The sequence below is a fragment of the Leptonotus elevatus genome, chromosome 16 (assembly GCF_054856555.1).
Source record: "Leptonotus elevatus isolate MCC_2025b chromosome 16, RoL_Lele_1.0, whole genome shotgun sequence".
Taxonomy (NCBI): Eukaryota; Metazoa; Chordata; class Actinopteri; order Syngnathiformes; family Syngnathidae; genus Leptonotus; species Leptonotus elevatus.
This window is the reverse complement of record NC_141254.1, coordinates 2,669,790-2,689,499: the sequence shown is the minus strand read 5'-3', so window position 1 is coordinate 2,689,499 and position 19,710 is coordinate 2,669,790. Positions and strand designations below refer to the sequence as shown.

Here is a 19,710-nt window from a genome sequence, read left to right as displayed (position 1 = left end):
TGATCGGATTGCGTAAATTATGACATTACAGGAGATCACCGATAATACATTAGATGCCAATTATCGGCCAATCAGGTTGACCCTCAAAAAGAGGTCTTGACTTTTGAATTGTGAGGACTGGCCAAAATGTCCCCACAAAGCACCTGTGGGCCCCAATGATAGTAAAAACCTGGAATATGGTCCTCACAAGATTACCCAGACAGGAACACTCTGCCTTACAGAACCAGCTGCTTTACTGTGTTGTGTGTGGATCCTCTCCTCCCACACTTCTTGTTCCTTGCCCCCTCCCCTTTTTGGCGTCACTCTCCTGTGTGTGCAGTCAGCAATGTGTCGTCATTGAAGGCCAGGGAAACCGGCTTGGACGTTTCTCTGTTTCAAAGTTATTTTTGAACAGTAATTTATGTATTGCTTTTACTGGTTTAGAAATCATTCAGGTGGTTAACAGCTGGCTAGTAGGGATTGGGGTTTAACATGAAAATTGTTGGTCAAAGAAAGAGACATCAGGCACCACAGGATACCAAACAGTGCGGCCAATGTGTCTGTTTAATTGTTGATTTTTGCTTAAAATGGATGGATGGATGCTGGGTTTTGTTGGCCCGAATCTGCATGTCATGAAACCAGTGCAAAACCGTGCTCTAAAAAGCTAAATTAGCAGGAACCATTTGATGCACAGGCTGCATATGCATTTAATGTTTTCTCTTATTTACCCACTTTATCCACATGCCAAATGACAGTTTGCCGTTTTATGTGTCTGTCATAATCTGTAGACACCCCCAGCCCTCAGCATCCTTCCTCTTACATCTATACATATGATTTATTTGATCTCATCTGTCTATCTCACTCCTTCTCTAACCCTACTCCCCCCTCCCTCTTTATCTCTACCCCCCTCCACCCCCCCATTCTTCTGGCAGACTGCACAACTCTCTCACGCTCTCTCTCTCTTTCGACTTCTCTGGCAGGCTACACATTGCGGTGACTCAGTATCATGGAGGCAGGCAGCGGGGCTGCCGCAGCGGTAGGGAGTGCAGCGCTTGGACTGCTGGGAGCAGCAACCTCGTCCAGCCTTGACATCTTGGACAGGTAGGGCTACTTTAAAAAGACACACGCACAAGATGGAACTTCAAACATTTTGCACCAGAGTGAAGCGGCTATGGTGTGGTGGTTGTGTGAGTTACTGTAGGTGGGGACCACACCTTAGGTTGTGCTCCATGCTAGTTTGGTTGGAGTCAGAAGTGTTGATAGTAATGACTGCATTTGTGTCATTCACTGATTAAGAGGCAGATGCTTAGGATGTGTCCGTTTCTGCAGTGCACTCGCATGTTCGGGAGTGTTGATGACAGGAGAGGGTGTTATTGGCTTGTGTATGCCTCAAGGAGAAATTATACCAGTATATGCATGCGGGGAAGGTGGAGGCGGCGGAGGAGGAGGAGGAGGAGGAGGAGGAGGCATTGCTCAACATGCCTGAGCACTCTAGCTGAGTTAGTCGAATGAATTTGCACAGTCACCATCACACCTCCTATTTAGTCCCCACCCACATCCCTTCAGCCTGTAGTAACTCGGTGACATGCATCAATTATTAACTGCCATCATTGGAAAGAAGATTCCCTTAATTGAATGAGCCCCTCAACTATCAGTTTAACTACCATTGTCTCCATTGACAGCCCAAGTGTATTAGCTTACAGCTAGTTATGTCATTGTTACACTAACTGATATTGTTTCTATAGTGTGTATGAAGGGATTAATCGCCAGTTTGTGATTTACAACCACTCCTTTCATGAAGAAAACGATTGTAATTTACTGCCCCACCAATTAATTCATTCACACGGTTTGCTGTCGGCTGTTTTACTGGATTTTGACTGATTTTGCAAGGCTCACAAAATATTGTGTTGTATTGCTATAAAAACATAAAAACACCGATCAAAATAATTTTTTTTGTCTCTTCTTTCATCAGGAAAAAAAGTATATTTCTATTTGTTTGTTTTGCAGCAATTAGCATTAGAATATAGCTTTATCATTATTCACAAATCCGTTTAAAACGGTGGGGAAAACAGCTTAACTACCATTCTTCAAGCGTCCCTCTTCAGTTCCGAGACTGCATAAAAGCCTTTTGTATGCTCTAGCATAAAAACAACAACAACAACGTACAAATACGTTTTTGGGATCATGTTAATATTTCAAATAGAACATATTTATACGTTTAGGAGCAAATGAGTTCAGGAAAACCGTCAAATGCATTTTACCTTATCCCAGGCTGACCACAGGCTGTCGGACAAGCTATAATTAATTTGTTGATTGTTCAATCTTTAATATGTTCAAATGGTCTGTCAAGACTGAAGTGTGACAACTTATGTGAAATGTAGTTCGTAGCAGAAGTAGGCATTCCGTCAATATTGATGGAAGGGCCGTCAAAAACGGACACCTATTTTGTTGACGATTGACAGGAAACTTCGAAACATTGACAAACTCAGCATTACACATAATAGGTTTTTCGTCCGTCAATATAATCGTCAATCCATCAATAATTTGTCAATATGTCAATGACGGACTTCCCATTTTGCTAACGAATTGACGAATGACAGAGCATTGACAGATGCCCACCTCGAATGACGTAAACATTGACGGACATTTTCTGAGCAATCGGCGAATGACTGATTGCTGATTACAATGGGGTTCGACTTGAAATATTGACAGATTGACGATGATGGAAGGGTGTCCCAACTGTTGACACGATTGCCGAATGATGGACGCTCAAAATTAATTGACTCACCTACCTCTGGTTAGTAGGAGGGCTACACAATATTGGGAAAAAGTGATATGCAATATAGTTGTTGAATATAGCGATATCGATATTATTGCATTGCTAACATGTACCTAAAAATAATTACATTTTTATTATTTATTGAAATTGTTTTTCTCATGCTGCAAAATAAGCAAGCTCAATGTATTCTTTGTTGATTAATTGTAATGTTCAACTATTGGATGGCGATGCACAATCAAGTTTATTTGTATAGCACATTTCATACACAAGCCAACTCAAGGTGCTTTACACAAGGAAATAAACATACATTGACAATGTTAAAACATTAGACAGCACACTTGAAAAACATTTAGCGATAGGAAGTTAAAAAAATAGTAATCATAATAATGGTTAAAAAGGGGGGGGGGCATTATTTATTTATTTATGTTTAAAAGTCCTTAAAGGTATGTGGGGAAAAATGAAAGTTTTTTAATTAATGGATTCAAAAGCATTTACACTAGGGGCAGCTTATTCCATTTGTGTGCAGCATAACAGCTAAATGCAGCTTCACCATGTTTACTTTAAACTCTGAGTTCCACTAGTTGGCCCAAGTCTTTAGATCTCAGAGCCCTGCTGGGTTTGTATCCAATCAGCATTTGTTGAATATATTCAGGACCCAAACCATTCAGTGATTTATAGACCAGTAGAAGAAATTTTAAATCTATTCTACAGCTGACTGGGAGCCAGGATAACGCCTTAAGGACTGGAGTGATATGTTCTGATCTCTGTGTTTTGGTCAGAACTCGAGCTGCAGCCTTCTGAATGAGCTGCAACTGTCTGATGTTCTTTTGAGAGAGTCCAGTCAGAAGATCGTTACAGTAATCGAGTCTGCTGGAGATAAAAGCATGGACTTGGTCTGTTTGGAGCATGCAGTCCTTCAGTCTGGATATGTTTTTCAGCTGATAAAAGGTCTGTCTTAGTAATTTATTTGATATGTTTGCTGAAAGTCAGGTCTGAGTCTATTAGCACCCCAAGATTTCGAACTTGGTCTTTGGTTTCTAAAGGCAGTGACTAAAGGTGTTTTCTAACAGCAATCCTCTTTTCTTTACTGCCGAAAACAATGACCTCCGTTTTGTTTTCGTTTAGCTGAAGGAAATTTTGGTTCATCCAGTTGTTAATTTGCTCTAGTGAGTGACACAATAAGTTAATTGAACTGCTGTCGTTTGGAGACTTTGATAAATACAGTTGTGTGTCATCTGCATAACTATGATAGTCAACATTGGCGTTCTGAAGCATTTGACCCAAAGGTAACACATACAGACTGAACAACAGGGGTCCAAGGACTGACCCTTGAGGGACCCCAAATATAATGGCCATTCATTCGATCAGATTTAAAATTTCCAACAATCACAAAGTAAGTACTTTCCTCCAAGTAGGGCCTAAACCATTTTAGGAGTGTTCCATTTAACCCCACCCAAGTTTCCAGCTTGTCCAACAGTATATTATGATCTCAATTGTGTCAAATGCTGCATTGAGCTCCAATGAGACGAGCACCGATACCTTCCCTGCGTCAGTGCTCAATCTTATATCATTTAGTACTTTAATCAGAGCTGTTTCTGTACTGTGATGAGGTCAGAAACCTGACTGAAATTGATCAAAAAAGTCAGTTTGAACTCAAGAAATTGCCGAGTTGATTAAAAACCACTTTTTCAACAATTTTAGTTAAGAGGGGAAGGTTTGAGATCATAGGTCTATAATTTGCTAGCAGGGAGACATTAGGATGGACTGGACGGCGGCTACTTTCAGAGATTTAGGAAGCTCGCCTGATTGAAGTGAGCAGTTGTTTATTTACCGTAAATCGATTTGAACAGATTTCACAATAGTTTTAAAAAAGCCAGAAGGTATTGAATCAAGACAGCTCATGGAAGGTTTTAACTGCTGAACCAAGTCTGTTATAGTATTTTGATTCACTGAGTCAAATTCGGTCATGGTAGTTGAATTATTCCTAGGTGATTTTAAGTGATGCATAATTTTTTTCATTGTGCTGGTTTGTGACAATGTTTGACCTGTACTTTTTCACTAAAGTAGCAGGCAAATTCATTGTATTTATCTGTTGAGAGGAGTTCTGGCGCTGTTTGATTTGGGGGACTTGTGAGTTTGTCGACCACGGCAAATAGTGCGTGTATTGTTGAGGTTCTTACTAATGATTTCAGGAAAGTGTTGTTGTCTAGCTATTACTAGCTCTTTGTCAAAATGACAAAGACACTGTCTGTACAGGTTAAAAAGAACTTAGTTTTTCTTTAGTTTCTTTTTTTAGTTTAGTTTTCTTTCCACTTTCGCTCTGCTTTTCTGCACTTTGATTTCAAAGTCATTATGTTGGTAGCACATCTCCAAGGTGTTTTAAGTCGGGATGAAATAGTCTTAGTTTTATTAGGAGTAACAGCATCCAGAACTTTTGAGATTTTTGAGGTGAATTCATCCAGAAGTTCATCAACAGTCTCTGCATTGACAGCTGGCGATGCAGCCATTAATTCCATAAACATTTTGCTAATGTTCTCATTTATATACCTTTTTTTAAGAGAGACAGTGGTTGTCTGAACTTCTTGGGTTTGTACTTCAAAGAACACACAGAAATGATCTGAAATAGACAGATCTTTCACCTCAACAGATAAAATGTCAACACCTTGAGAGATGACAAGATCGAGAATGTGACCTTGATTGTGTGTTGGACATTTTACATGTTGTGAGAGACCAAAAGTATCGAGTACAGTACAAAATTATTTGGTATTTTTAATCAAAGTTGTTGTCAACATGAATGTTAAAGTCTCCAGTTATGACCAAATAGTCATAGTCGGTACAGATTACTAACAGCATTTCTTCAAATTCATCCATGAATTTGCCTTTTTGTTTTGGAGGTCTATAAATGATTACAATGATGATCTTTGGATCACCTTTTACCAAAAGACTGAGATATTCAAATGAATTAAAGCCACCCAATATTTTTTTTACACTGATTTAAAAATGGCAGCAAGTCTCCCACCTTTTTGCCACTGCGACATATGTTCATGAAACTAAAATCTGTCTGTGTTGCCTCATTTATAACCGTAATGCAGAAATCTTCTGTTAGCCATGTTTCGATGAGGAGAAATAAGTCAAGATCATATGACATAATGTCATGAATCAACAGTGATTTGTTAACTAGGAATCTAGTACTGAGTAAAGCTTGTCTCACAGTGATAATCTGAGACACTGGTTTAGTCAAAAGTTGACAAGCTTTACTGACTAGGTTTGTAGCTTCAGACTTTTTTCTTCTCATTTCTTTGGCCAACTTTCTGTCACTTGTAATCACATCATCATCAATTATTTAAGTTCTCACTCACTCACACACACACACAGCCTGCCTGATTATCATTCCATAGGTTATATTAAAACAAGTTTAATGAACAAGAATAACTCAACTACCAAAAACTCTTGACAAAATAAATAAAAACACACTACTATGCTTAGTGGGCATCACAAGTCAAAAGAGAGAATTATCTTCTTCGTTTTTTTGTGGTCATTACATGAAACATGAGCCCTGAATTTGACCCATCGCAGGAAACACACACAGTTAGCGGCACACACTGGAGCAGGGGGCCGCTTGAGAGTCCAGGGAGCAGTGCAACGGGTCATTCTCATGGACACTGCTGTGCTGATTTTGGACCGGGTTCCCCCCATGGTGGCAGGTGACGATCTTAACCACTTGACCATAGCTGCCCATAGGCACTATCAAACTAGATATTTTTGTTAAACGTTATACTGCCCACCATAATAACAGTCTTAAATTGACTTTAAGATCTTTGTGAATATATCTGATAAAGACTGTGAAAGACTGTGACTACATTTAGACTGTCAAATATTACCAATAAAAACCTAAATTGTTAATGTTGAGAATTGTTTTATTGCATAGCCTTAGGACTTGTATGTGCTCAACTTTAAGCTATGTTATTCACGTGACATGCATCAAACTTGCCAGAGATTGTGAAAAAAGAAACCTGAGCTTGAAGTGTGTGTGGTAAAACTTCCTAGAGCTGCAACTGAATGTGAGTATAAATATCAGTCTGTAATTTTACTTTTGCTTTCATGTCACTCAGGCCCCACCTGCTCACAGCACATTGTTCTAACAGTCCTGAACGAGGTCTAAATCCTGCCCCAGGGTTACCATGGCAGAAGTAGCTTAGCATACATTAGAGAGTGGTTCACTATTACTACAAAAAGCCAGTGATTGAAAAGTAAAGAAAATAAAGGCTGCAAAAGGATGAAGTGGAGACTGGGTATTTGTCAGCTACCTCTGTCTCATTTGAAGACAATCTCTGGTATTTTCAGCATTTGAAAATATGCATTCCCCTTCTGTTATATTGGCCTGGTTTATCTCAATTACTTTAAAGGGAAACTTCAATCATGATTGCCCGTTTTTCACTCATAAACTCTCTTTATGTATTTTTTCATCAGGAAAATTATATTAGCTTGCATTCGTTTCCGTTTTGCTAATTGTTTTTATTCGATTATTACGCTTTAAAGATCGTGAGAAAACCAAATTGAAGTCACAATAAATTTTTTATTAATGGTCCAGCCCTACAATAGAAACCAGCCCTAGACAAAACAAGCCAGGAAACATAATTACGATGCTTGCCCCATTCCCTCTTGTGACGTTGACAGAGTGAGATGGGAGGAAAAAGGCAGGCCCCATCCAAAAAGCGGGTGCGAAAAAATTTAGGTGAATTTTAGTGCTGACAATATTTTTATACAGAGACCTTTCATATAAGGACCCATGCTCATCTCAATCATGTGTCCCTTTAAGTGGATTGAGCCCAGTTTTTAAATAGCCAAGTTTTTGTTTATGTCTCCCAAACCATAAGAGACTCATGCTTGCAACCAAACTCTCAGGGATTCTAAACGCAGGGATGGAAATTGGGTATTTTATTTTAGATTGAAAATTCAAGGTTTACATTTTTTTTAATGCAATGCAAACCATTAAAATATTACCTTGTCTTTAATCAGGGTACATTTGAGTTTTTCTTGCCTGCTTGTTGATTCATTTGGATATCTGTTTTGAATCGTGATCATTAACGCTTAACCACTCAAGTAAAGGAAAACCTATTTGCTGCACTTTTTCCAGTTCAGACATCTTTACTCTTTTTTTTGTTTACCTTATGTAATTTAACTCTTTTACATTATTTTCTATTATTTTCAGTCAGCCAGTCCCTCCAAAATAGTAATAGTGTGTTAATATTTGAAGGTGCAGGATGTCATGTTTCAGTAACATATCAACATTCAAACATGCTATTATCCATATGAACACTGTACAGTAGTTATAGGACTTCAGAAATTGAATAGAAATATTATTTTATTGGTCAGTGCATTTCTATAAAACATCCCTCTGAATTTTTATTTTAATTATACCAGATTAATTTTCCCCTAATTTTTTGCTGGCCTACTGTGGCTGTTGCAGCAGCAGATGGGCTCTATTGAAAATGAATGAGAGGGCTGCGCAGTGTGAGCATGGCCAAAGGCAGTTTTGCTGCATCAACCAAAAACAAAAAGCGCCACATAAACCTCTAATCCTTTTTACTTAAAACTAGTTCATATCACAGAGGAGCTTCCATTTGCATTCAGTGCCAGGTGAGGGATGTTAAATAACATAAACTGCATACGGAAAGCACTCACTTTGCACCTACTCCAAATTATTTATATTTTCAAATTTAGGTGAGCACGCCTCAATCTGGCATTTTGTTCTTTCGTCAGCACTACTTGTTTGACTTTCAAGATAAACAGCAGTATGAATTATCCTTCCGTTCACAGCAGTATATTGCCTGCTTTATAATTTGGGGAGTACGCCCAAGAATATCTGTTTTGGCATTGCTGTCCTTATATTATAGTAAACTCATATACCGTACTTAAGAAGTTATCTTTTTTGGGAACAAACTCAAAAGTAATGAAAAGAGAGAGACAGAATAACATTTTTAATTATCTTCAATAGCAATTAATACATTTTGATTACATTTTTTTGATAACTTGCTTAACTGACACACAATTAAGAATTAAATTGATTTATATTTCTTCTCAATTGAGGTATTCAGATTAGCTGTAATTAATTGATGCAACTTTGTGGGGTTAACGTTTTGATTCATTTGTAGTATATTTGTAGTTTTTAAAATATTAACATGAAACTCAGGGGCATAGTTTGAACAGAGATTGTAACCTTAGCTAACTAACTATTTTCTCTTTATAGCAACAACAGGCAGAGGTGGCAAATCCAGGTCCAGAAAGTAAAACCCCTGCCACAGTTTGACTTTAGCCCCTGATGCTAGCTAGCTAGCTAGCTCGCTCCCTAGCAAGTAAATGAGCATTGAGCGCCATGGCTGCTACCTAGCTAGCTAGTGCATTCACTCCCTAGCAGGTAAACGAGCACCATGGGTGCTATCTAGCAAACTAGCTGGCTCCCTAGCAGGTAAACGAGCACCATGGGAGCTAGCTAACTAGCACCTGAGGCTAAAACCACCCTTACTGATTTTTACTTTCTAGACCTGGATTTGCCACCTCTGACAACAGCAACACAAACAATACCATAGAAAAAGAAATACACAACACACATTAATTATTTTAACTTGTTTCACGTTAATAAGTAAACTGGATTGATTTGGGATAAAGCAGTGTTTTTTTTAAACTAAGGGATAAAGTGATACTAATGTTAGTTTTAAGAATTTAAAAAACGAATTCAGATAAATTTAATAGTGGTTGTTGTTTTTTATTTTATGAACCTTGAGCCTTTTCTCCTTAAATATTTGGTCATCACTTACTGCATGGCATATGATACTCATACAGACCCAAAAAAAAAGGTAAACATGAGTATAAGCATGCTAATCTCTGGTAAACAATAATAATTCTAGTGGTGGTCTGTGTTATGCATTCATGTGAGTTCATTCCAGAACTGAAAACATAAGGTTTCATAAACATTAATTACAGACACGTACATTGCCTCCTTGCTTGTGTTTGGGTGTGCTAATTGATACTTTATTGCTTCTGAAATGGATTTGCTAAATCTTGTGTGTGACAAATGACAAAAATCAAAATGAAGTATGTTGCCATTGGGGGGTTGTGGCAAATGTGTTAGAGTGCTCCTATTTCTATAACTCTTCTTTCAGCATCATGGCGGCCATGCAGTAGCTGTGTTTTAATTGTTAATAATAAACGCGAGTTCACTGACTAATGCCTCTGTAAGCCATAGTAGTTGCCACAATAAATTAGCGAACCCAAACATTACATCGTGGGAAAATGTACACCAAACACGCATCATAACCTGTGTGTGCTAGGCTAGCTTCCAGACACAGCTGTCCCTATGTCAGAAATGGAATAAGGCACCAGCCACAAAGAGCTTTCCTTTTCTTTCTCCGCTGTTTGCATCACGCTTTTTTGCCGAAATGCGCTCAGCCTCTAACACCGTAGCCGTAGTGCTTGTTTTGATATCACAAATGAGACGGATTACCACTACTGCATATGTGCGTCACAGACAGGTAGACGGCCAGCAGGAGCAGCGGGAGACGAGGCAGTTTCGAGAGAAAAACAATGCATAACAATAATAAAATAAATGACGAAGATCGTCAAAATATTCATGACTTGTTGACTGATCTTGGCAGCTCTGCTCTGTTTGAAGCCATGTTGTCCGTAAAATCTATACATGTCAGGTAGGACAAATTTTGAACTACCAAAGCCGCATTTTTTTATTATTTCATAAATCATACTGTACAATGAACTCTAATTGATAAATTGTTTAATTGTCCAGTCCCAGGGTAAACAGAACACGTTGTGCTTTAGAATGAAAGAGTTAAAAAGGAAACTAAAAAAAAATAAAAAATTAAGACCATTATGTTCCATATTAAAATCAACACAACATTTTGTTGGAATACTATAAATTGTTTCTCTTTGACTTTCATAGTCATTTGATGACATTGACATATTTGTAACTGAATTATAATACATGCTACACAAGGATGTTCTGGACCATAGGTGAAAATTTTTTCACTGAACTGGACCTCTTTAATTTCTAAGGTCCCTTGGCCTACACTGAAGTGCTGTGATTCTCAAACTGTGGTATAGGGCCCGAACGATTAATCAGCTGCCTATTATAATGGGACGATTAGTGCCCTTCAAACATCTGCCAAAACAATCGTCCAATTTGGCCGAATGGACGATTATTTTCCCCCTTAAAACGTTATTATTGAAGAAAAAAGATTTTGACGCTGTGAAAGTACCCTAAATGCGCCATTTTGCTTGTGTAGCATTAGCAACTAGCAAGTGTGTAGTGTATGTTATTCTCTTGCCCCTTAGCGTCCTTTAAGCTGTTTAATGACACCCCAGTTGAAGTTAACTGTAAACCTAAACACATGACAATCCACTGTAAATACAAAACATTAGGGGTGTTAGAAAAAATCAATTCGGCAATATATCGCGATACTACATCGCACAATTCTCAAAGTGCTGTTCAAACATGAAACAGACTGCAACCTGTTTGTTAAATGCAGTGGCTCAGTTATAAGCCTGAATTTTCAGATATATGAATACATTTTCATACAAATTTTACAGTGTACATGTACAAGTTTACTGATTAGTATTTATTAGTATTGTATTAGTATAAAGATCGCAATAATAAATTTATAGATTCGTATCGGGATTAATCTGTATCGAATTGTGACCTATGAATAGTGATACAAATCGAATCGCCAGGTACTTGGCAATTCACACCCCTACAAAACATGCTCCGTTTTTTCAAACAAAACAAAGCGCTAATGCTAAAAGCGAAGGGAGGATCCCATTCAAATGCTAAGGGTTGTTTTTCCTTCAAATGACAAATATTCACACACACATGCTGTGGGAACACTTACCCACAGGTAAAATAACACTACGCAAAGGCACAAATTCTTCTTCTTTGAAAAACAAGTTATTTTAATAGAATTCAATCGTAACTTTCTTCTGTACTCACTGTACACCGTGGATGGCACCATACTGCCCCCAAGTGGCCAAAATGCACAGGAACAGTCAATATTTGTTCTTACTGTTCTATCAGTTGCTATTATTTTTGTATATTCTATTCTTATTAGGGCCCGACTGAGTAATCAGCAGATTAATCGGTAATCTTTTTTTCTGAAAATCCATATCGGCATCGGCCTTAAAAAAATGCTTATTGGTCGGGCCCTACTGTGGTATGCGTGCTCCCTCTTGTGATACTTGAAAAAAAATGACTGTCTAAAAATCCCATCCAGCCATCCATTTTCCAAACTGCTGAGTTGCATTTAACTTTGAAGTTAAATACATTTGCATTTAATCTTTCAGAGATGTTTGTTTTCAAACATATTTGTAGGGGCAATTTGTATTTAACTTTCATGTGAAGTATGTTTTAATTGAATCATTATTTGTATTTATGTATTCTTATATTTGAATGCAGAGTTCATGTTCAAACTGTTCATAATTACATTGGCTCACAATGATATTAAGGAAACATTTTAGGACTTATAACCCTCTAGTGCTGCGATATTTGTTGGTTATGATGGTGGTACTTGGAGAGCTTAGTATATTTTTGTAGGTGGTACTTAGTGTCAAAAGTTTGAGAACCACTTTGGTTGGTAGTGTGTTGTTGTTTGGAGCAGGTGCTAGGCATAATAGTTTGCTGTTACATGCCTTCTAACTCAGGAATCCACGGTATGTCTTGGGTGCCCTTACACAAAAGAACAGAGAAGTGATAGTGGGCAGGTGAAATGCACTGTTGAAATGTTAGCTTGATTATGCTTTTTCTGTCTAGCATCTGTAGTCCTCAAGCATTAACTGGTGAGTGAGGCTGTTGTAGATTAGGGGTGTGAAGTAATTGCTCACCACTCTGTGTTTACATTTAATGTAACCGATAAAATGCAGGCAGCTGTCCCATACTGCAGGCACATTTAAACGGTCAAAAACAATCTCATTGGTATTATCCCTGTTAGTACTCCTAGTTAAATGCAGTTAATGTACTTGTCATTTTACTACTATAAACCTTCTCACCATGACTTCACACACTTCCGGGTGGCAGAAGACATAGCTTTCCGTTTTAAAACAAACCCTTACATTTGTTTGACGAAGGTAAATGATTGAGAAAACAGGTGAAGTGCAGTGTTGTGTTGCAAATCCAGGTCCAGAATGTAAAAACGCTGCCACAGTTTGGCTTTAACCCCTAGTGCTAGCTAGGTAGCTCGCTCCCTAGTAGGTAAACAAGCATTATCTAGCAGGTAAACGAGCCATGGGAGCTAGCTAACTCCCTAGCAGATAAATGAGCACCATGGGTGATAGCAAGGTAGCTAGCTCCCTAGCAGGTAAACGATCACCATGGGAGCTAGATAGTGAGCTAGCTCCCTAGCAGGTAAACAATCACCATGGGAGCTAGATAGTGAGCTAGCTAACTAGCACCTGAGGCTAAAGCCAAACTGTGGCAGGGTTTTTACTTTCTGGACCTGGATTTGGCACCTCTGGTGAAGTAGCTTGAATGATGATTTCAGCCTTCTCTACCACCAGTTTGATTATCAGTTGAAAACATGTTACATTATGTAAAGTGCTTTCAAGGGAGAAAGTTGGCCTTAATTTACCTTTCAACAAGTTGGTTCAAAAATAGACGTGGTGGAAATTCAGACATGGTTGCTGAAGTTAATGGCACAGAAGTGCTCTTTTGACAGTGAAATGGGTAACGCATTATAGAACTGACATTAGCTAGCTGCTAAATTACTGAAAGAAAATGTTTTATACATAATGTGAGAAAATGCCTTCTACAAACCTGATAGTGAGGTTTGGGTACTAGTGCAGACTAGAGGTGGCAAATCCAGGTCCAGAAAGTAAAAACCCTGCTACTGTTTGGCTTTAGTCCCAGGTGCTAGCTAGCGAACTCCCTAGCTAGCTCCCCGTGTGCAGTTACCTGATAGGGAACTAGCTAGCTATCACCTGGGGCTAAAGCCAAACTGTGATTTTTTTAATTTATTTTTATGGACCTAGATTTGCCACGTCTCCTGGGTGGTCTGTCCCTTTCATCATCATCATCATCATACAGTCTTGCAATTTTCTCTGTACAACTATGTACAGTACAACATCTTCTTGATTCAACCTTCTCACCCACAGGTACCACTGGTTTGGTTGGTTGGTTTGGTTTTATTGAACATATAAACATAAAGAAAACAAAAAACACATTACAAGTATAAAATATAAGTTTAAGTAAAAAAGAAAAACAAGAATAGGAAGAAAGAAAAGAGTTTATATGTTCAAATGGGGTAGGAGGAAGTTAAAAACGTATCTAGTTATTATTCGTCTTTATTCGTCTTATGTTGATACCATAAGGTTAACATATTTCAACAAAAGATGTATAAACCTAGTCATATATACAAGTGCACTTTAATATACACACATTTGCCAGCAACATATGTACATGGAATTCATAGGCATATACCATAATACTTTTTATAAATCATATCCTTATACTCACATATACAATTTTCATTACACTCATACCGATACATCCAAAGAAATTACAGCATATATAAATTTTTAACAGCTCATGTCTGATGTAAGTAATTTTTTAAAACTTTGCTTTTAAACAATTTTTTTAATTCAGCAAGGGACTGACATCTTTTTAGGTCACGAACAGTAGAGAGTTGTGTCATCAGCGTAATAAGACACTTTTGAATATTTTTGAGACACAACAGATATGATTTATATACAATATAAATAATTTGGGTCCTAGCACAGACCCTTGGGGGACTCCATGAGTCATCTTTTTTTGTGTGTTGCTTTTATTCTGCTCTATATAGTTTATAATAGTATATAGTAATAGTTTATTTTTGTAGGTCTTGTACTTTATTTCAGCTTCCATAGTTCTCAATTTAAAAAAACTTTTGTATAAAATGATTTTCTTTTTACATGCATTCTCTATCCCCTTTGTCATTCATGCCTTATTTAGACCTTACCAATTATGTTTTTCTAAATCCAACTTAAAGGCAGCCATGGAGCGTTGTGTTCTTAGTAGGGGTGTTAGAAAAAATCGATTCGGCAATATATCGCGATATTACAGCGTGCAATTCTTGAATCGATTCAATATGCGGCCGAATCGATTTTTAAACATCAATTTTTTATGAGAATATTCAACAAAACGTCTTACTTTGGGTTAGGATTTACACATTAAGCATGGAAGAATGTTACATTAATGGAACATTAAACCTTAATATTTTATTTCAGTGCTGTTCAAACATGAAACAGACTGCAACCTGAATTTTCAGATAAATAAATTTTCATACAAATCTTAGTGTACATGTACAAGTTTACTGATTAGTATTTTCTAAATTTTAGTTGAAAAAAATCGCAATAATCAATTTATAGATTCGTATAGGGATTAGTCGGTATTGAATCGAATCGTGATACGAATCGAATCACCAGGTACTAGGCAATTCACGCCCCTAGTTCTTAGTCTTGTTTCTGATGTGTAAGTTATTGTTGGTTTTATTTTATTTTTTATCAAAATAGTCTTGGAAGATTGCAAAGACCGGAAGATGATCATTTCTATCATTAATAAGAGGTCCACTTTCTATTTTATGGTCAATTTTACTAATTGTTATTCTGCTAGGTTTCATAATTACAGGGAATAGATTATTACTATGCATTGTATTTATAAAATCTGTTGTTTTCTGATGCACATTCGGATTTAACAAATCAATGTTAAAATCATCACACATTATTTGCGTTTTATTTTTATTTTTATCATTTGTGTAACTGAGACTGTCCGTTAGTTTTTCAGAAAATATGTCAAGACATGATCCTGGTGTCCTATACATACAAATTATAATGACATTTGGTGCATTTTTTAATATGTACTTCAATGGTTAAACATTCCATTATGTTGTCAATGGTGGTAGTCAAATGTTTAATTTTACTTTATCTTAGAGCTTTGTATACATATATTGCGACACCACCTCCCCTTCTACTGTCCCTATTTGTTGCAAATAATTCATATCCTTCCAGTCCCATTTAACAAATTTTTTTCATTATCAAGCCATGTTTCTGATATGGCAATTATTTTGAATTTATTTAATTTATTCAAGTATTCTTTGATTTTTGTCAAATTTCTGGATAGACTTCTACTATTGAAATGTATAATTGAAAGTGCATTTTCCATTTTTATATTTTTGTTGAATTGATCGTCAATATAATAGTTGCAAGTGAAACTGCAGTAATCATTTTTGTAAAAGTGATTGTCTGGGTCCAAATTATTCTCAGGGTCGAATGTCTTGTAGTTAGTGTATTCAAATGTTTTCAAGTCCATATTATTTATGTTCATCATGTTCATCTTTCCTTGTGTTACTGTGCTCCTGTTGATATGTACTTGTGGTGTATTTTTGTCATTATCTACAGTGAGTTTATTGTATTGAATGCCCTGGAGATTGTTTATTTCTCATACGTTTTGGTTTATTTGCCTTTACTGGGTTTGTTAATTTATTTTCTTTTTTTCCAATAAGGATTTTTTAAAAAAAAAACTAAATTTCTTAGGGAATAGGCTGGCTGTGTAATCCCAAACGCAAGTCAACAGTAGTCTATTGCATTCTGCCAGCCAGAAGTACCCCCATACAAAGGTCTAAACCCAGGGTACACATGAACAAGGAACACCAGGGATTGTGCATATTTTTCCCCAGCCCTACTTGGATGACTTGGACTAAGGAGAGAACTTATTTTCAACAGAATATTTAGAAGCAATTAAAATATCTTTAAAAAGTGTGGTATATATTACCGTACATTGGACAAACAAGAGTCTCAAACATTTATTGTATTGTGTTTTATGCACACAGGAGCCTTCGACTTGGACGGCATCTGGAGGACGACGACATTGTACCTGAGCTGGCTCACATTCATCCCAGAGAGAGACCTGACTGGGAAGAGACCATTAGTGCCATGGTTAGACACACAAATAGATACACGTACACCTACATGCACACTCAGGCATGATCATGTTTTTTTCTCTGAGTGACAAGGTTCATACTATACAGACTATTTAAGGTTATTTGTAATCGACAGGAAGGAGATAAATAAAACAGATCTTTTTTTTTTCTCTCTAGTCTCGGGGTTGGGTTTGACTTTCTCGCAACAAATATGGTGAAAATGAGGCCGTCTCCATGGTAACATGCAGACATGGTATCTGCCTCTATTGCAGTTGCCTTCTTTGACTGGGCAAGAGGGAGAGAATCAACAAGCACACCGTGCTAATGAATATTGAATTTAGCGACCTTTTCTGTCTACTTGTCTTTATTCAACATTTGATAGTGCACTTAGACTCTACGTGAGTAGCATATATTATTCATGTCTCTGGTGGTTAACGGAAGTGACAAGAAACGCTCAGTGTTAACTGTCACATCAGGCCCCTGTTGCATATATACTGTGTTCCTAATTATTAGGGATATGCTCTTTTTGAATAGTCACTGCAATTTACAGTGAATAGATTTTATTGATCATCAACTATTAGCTTCTATTATAATTGTTGTTTTCAACAAAGCTATCATAATGAAACAGTATTTTTGGGCAAATTTACTCAGTTTTTACTGTGATAGTTTTCAAAAATATTACACAAGTAAAAAAAAAATTGTATGTTTTTAAGGCCAAAGCAGATCACATGATTGTCATTTAGGGGTGCACCGATCACACTTTTTTGGGCCAATCATCGATCTTTTAAAAAGCCTGACCTGCCAATCTCGATTTTCCCCCCTCATAACCAACTGCATAAACCTTCAATATTCCAATAATTAAAAAAAAAAGTAAAACACTGAGCAATACCTGTCAAACAATGTAAACAATGTTTAAACTGTACATTAAGTATTTCCCTCTAATATAAATGAAATGTTTAGAGCAAACTACTCAGATCCTTAGCCTTTTTTACACATTTTAAAAATAAAACTTGTGCAACAGGTTACATTGCAGACCTCTTTTGAGATCTTGACCTAAAAAAATTTTTTTTGCAGCAATATTTTGCTTCTCCAACTGAAGAAAATCTCAAGGTATGATGTAAATGATAAAACAATCTACAGTACACATAACTTAACCCACCAATGAAATGAAGTGCCCTGAGTTTTGTTTCCCTGTAGTGCAAAACTGCGAACTTTTCAGGCTGGCATCATCCAGTGCTTTGGCCATATTACAAATGTTATCCCGTACAATAAAGTTACCTATTGCATGTTCGATTCCCAATTGGGCTAATATTGCCTTAAATGCTGCCGCTAAGTTAGCAGCAGTGTGAGACCCCGACATTTCTTTGCAGTGTACAAGTACTTTAGACCAGTCACGGCAACGGATGAAAATGTCATCTTCGGTCTCATCTTGGGGGAAAAAAATACATGAACATCATTACCAGATAAAGATGCACGAAGCGCCTCTCGCTGTTCATCATTCAACAAGGAAACGATGAGTAATTCTGCGAGAACCGAATTAATTGCAGCGTCCATTTGTCTTTGTTAGTGTAAGAGGATTTATTTTCACATTGATATATGTATTTGTGGGGATCTATTTTGTTTCTGATTTGCCGTGACCAAACTATTGTAGATGAGCGTGATTGGCGGAAGGACACATGGAAAAGGAGGGGGGAGCGATTGAGACCGAGCAGGACAAGATAGATTCTCGCAGTATTTGTAAACAAATACCGCAAAATTTCAGCTTGCTGGCAAGGTTAGAGGCAGCATGGGCCGATTAAAAAAAAAAAAATAAATAATAATAATTTTTTACTACATGGGAGGGATGGCGGGAGTTGTACTCTGTTGTAAAAAAAATACCCTGCTACATGTGTACAAAGCACCCGCGGCCCTTGCGGCCCAGAGTTACAAAACTGAAATTACTATGCGGCCCACTGGATGGCGCTGGCCCAATGGTTAAAAATTACTGGTCTAGAAATTATGCCAGAATTGTATTTCCTTCCAGTGCTGCTGTTTGGTCATATACCATACTTTCCGGACTATCCGCTACTTTTCCTCCACGCTTTAAATCCTGCGGCATTATATGTGACACGGTTTATTTATAATTTTTTATTGACGAGCTTCAAGCCACCAGTAGATTTATCAGTAGTCTCGTCACATCTGACCAATGAAACTGCTGAACATGTCACAGTGGACCAATGGAACTGTCTGAGTCTGCCCTAATACTGAATCTTCATATCAGTCATTTGCATAGTTCAATCGGACAAAATTTGTTGCCAAAACTGGCCCTATTCTAATGCATTCAAACCCCAAAATGTGTTTATAAGTTTTTTTAAATGTTTTTTAATACTAGAACATACAGAAGGCTTTGATGTAGTTTCTGACCTGAAGAGGTCGCTTAAAGCAATGTTAGTTATTACAAAAAATGGCCAGCAGTTGGCAGCACAGTATAAGAGATCAGCTAGGACAATGTTGCAACAAGCTCTTTTTGCCAGTGTTTTCAACAGGTTTGTGAATAATGATGAAACTTAGATATATTCTAATGCTAATTGCTGAAAAACGGAAAAAGATAGAAATATACTTTTCTTTTGGTATGTTCCATGTTTTTATAGCAATAGTACGCAATATCCTGTGGGCCTTGCAAAATCGGTCAAAATGGCAGTAAAACAGCTGGGAGCAAAGGGGGTTGCTTCAGTGAAATGGCTGGGAGTGAGCAGCTTAGAGTGAAGCAAAGAACTATTGCTGAGGTTTGGACTAGTGTCAAAATGCACTATTACCAATGTGTTGTGGGTATTGTGATGTGCTGTGCGTGATTTAGGACTCTGTGTGTGACGTGTGTGGGGGTAGATTTTCCATTCAAGCAGTCTCCATAAGTTCTCTATAGGATTGTGGTCAGCAGATGAGGCGTTGTTCTCCCTTTCTCCCCAAAGCTGCTGAAAAGTTTTGATGAGACAGTTTTTGCAGCATGTTATGGTGTGTCTT

At 37.4% G+C, this 19,710-nt stretch overlaps 1 protein-coding gene across 4 annotated transcripts in view; it reads left to right on the top strand.

The window, feature by feature from the left end:
* The window catches only part of arhgap32b (Rho GTPase activating protein 32b), a 130,145-nt gene that overhangs the window by 28,555 nt on the left and 81,880 nt on the right, over positions 1 to 19,710 (top strand). For 3 of the 4 annotated variants that reach the window (XM_086098565.1, XM_086098564.1, XM_086098562.1), the window contains exons 2-3: positions 960 to 1,080; positions 16,621 to 16,726. In XM_086098565.1, coding sequence (XP_085954691.1) covers positions 986 to 1,080; positions 16,621 to 16,726 — 201 coding nt within the window. In that variant the 5' untranslated portion in view covers positions 960 to 985. Of the gene's footprint in view, positions 1 to 911; positions 1,081 to 16,620; positions 16,727 to 19,710 lie in introns of all 4 variants that reach the window. The other variant, XM_086098563.1, reaches the window with a different exon arrangement.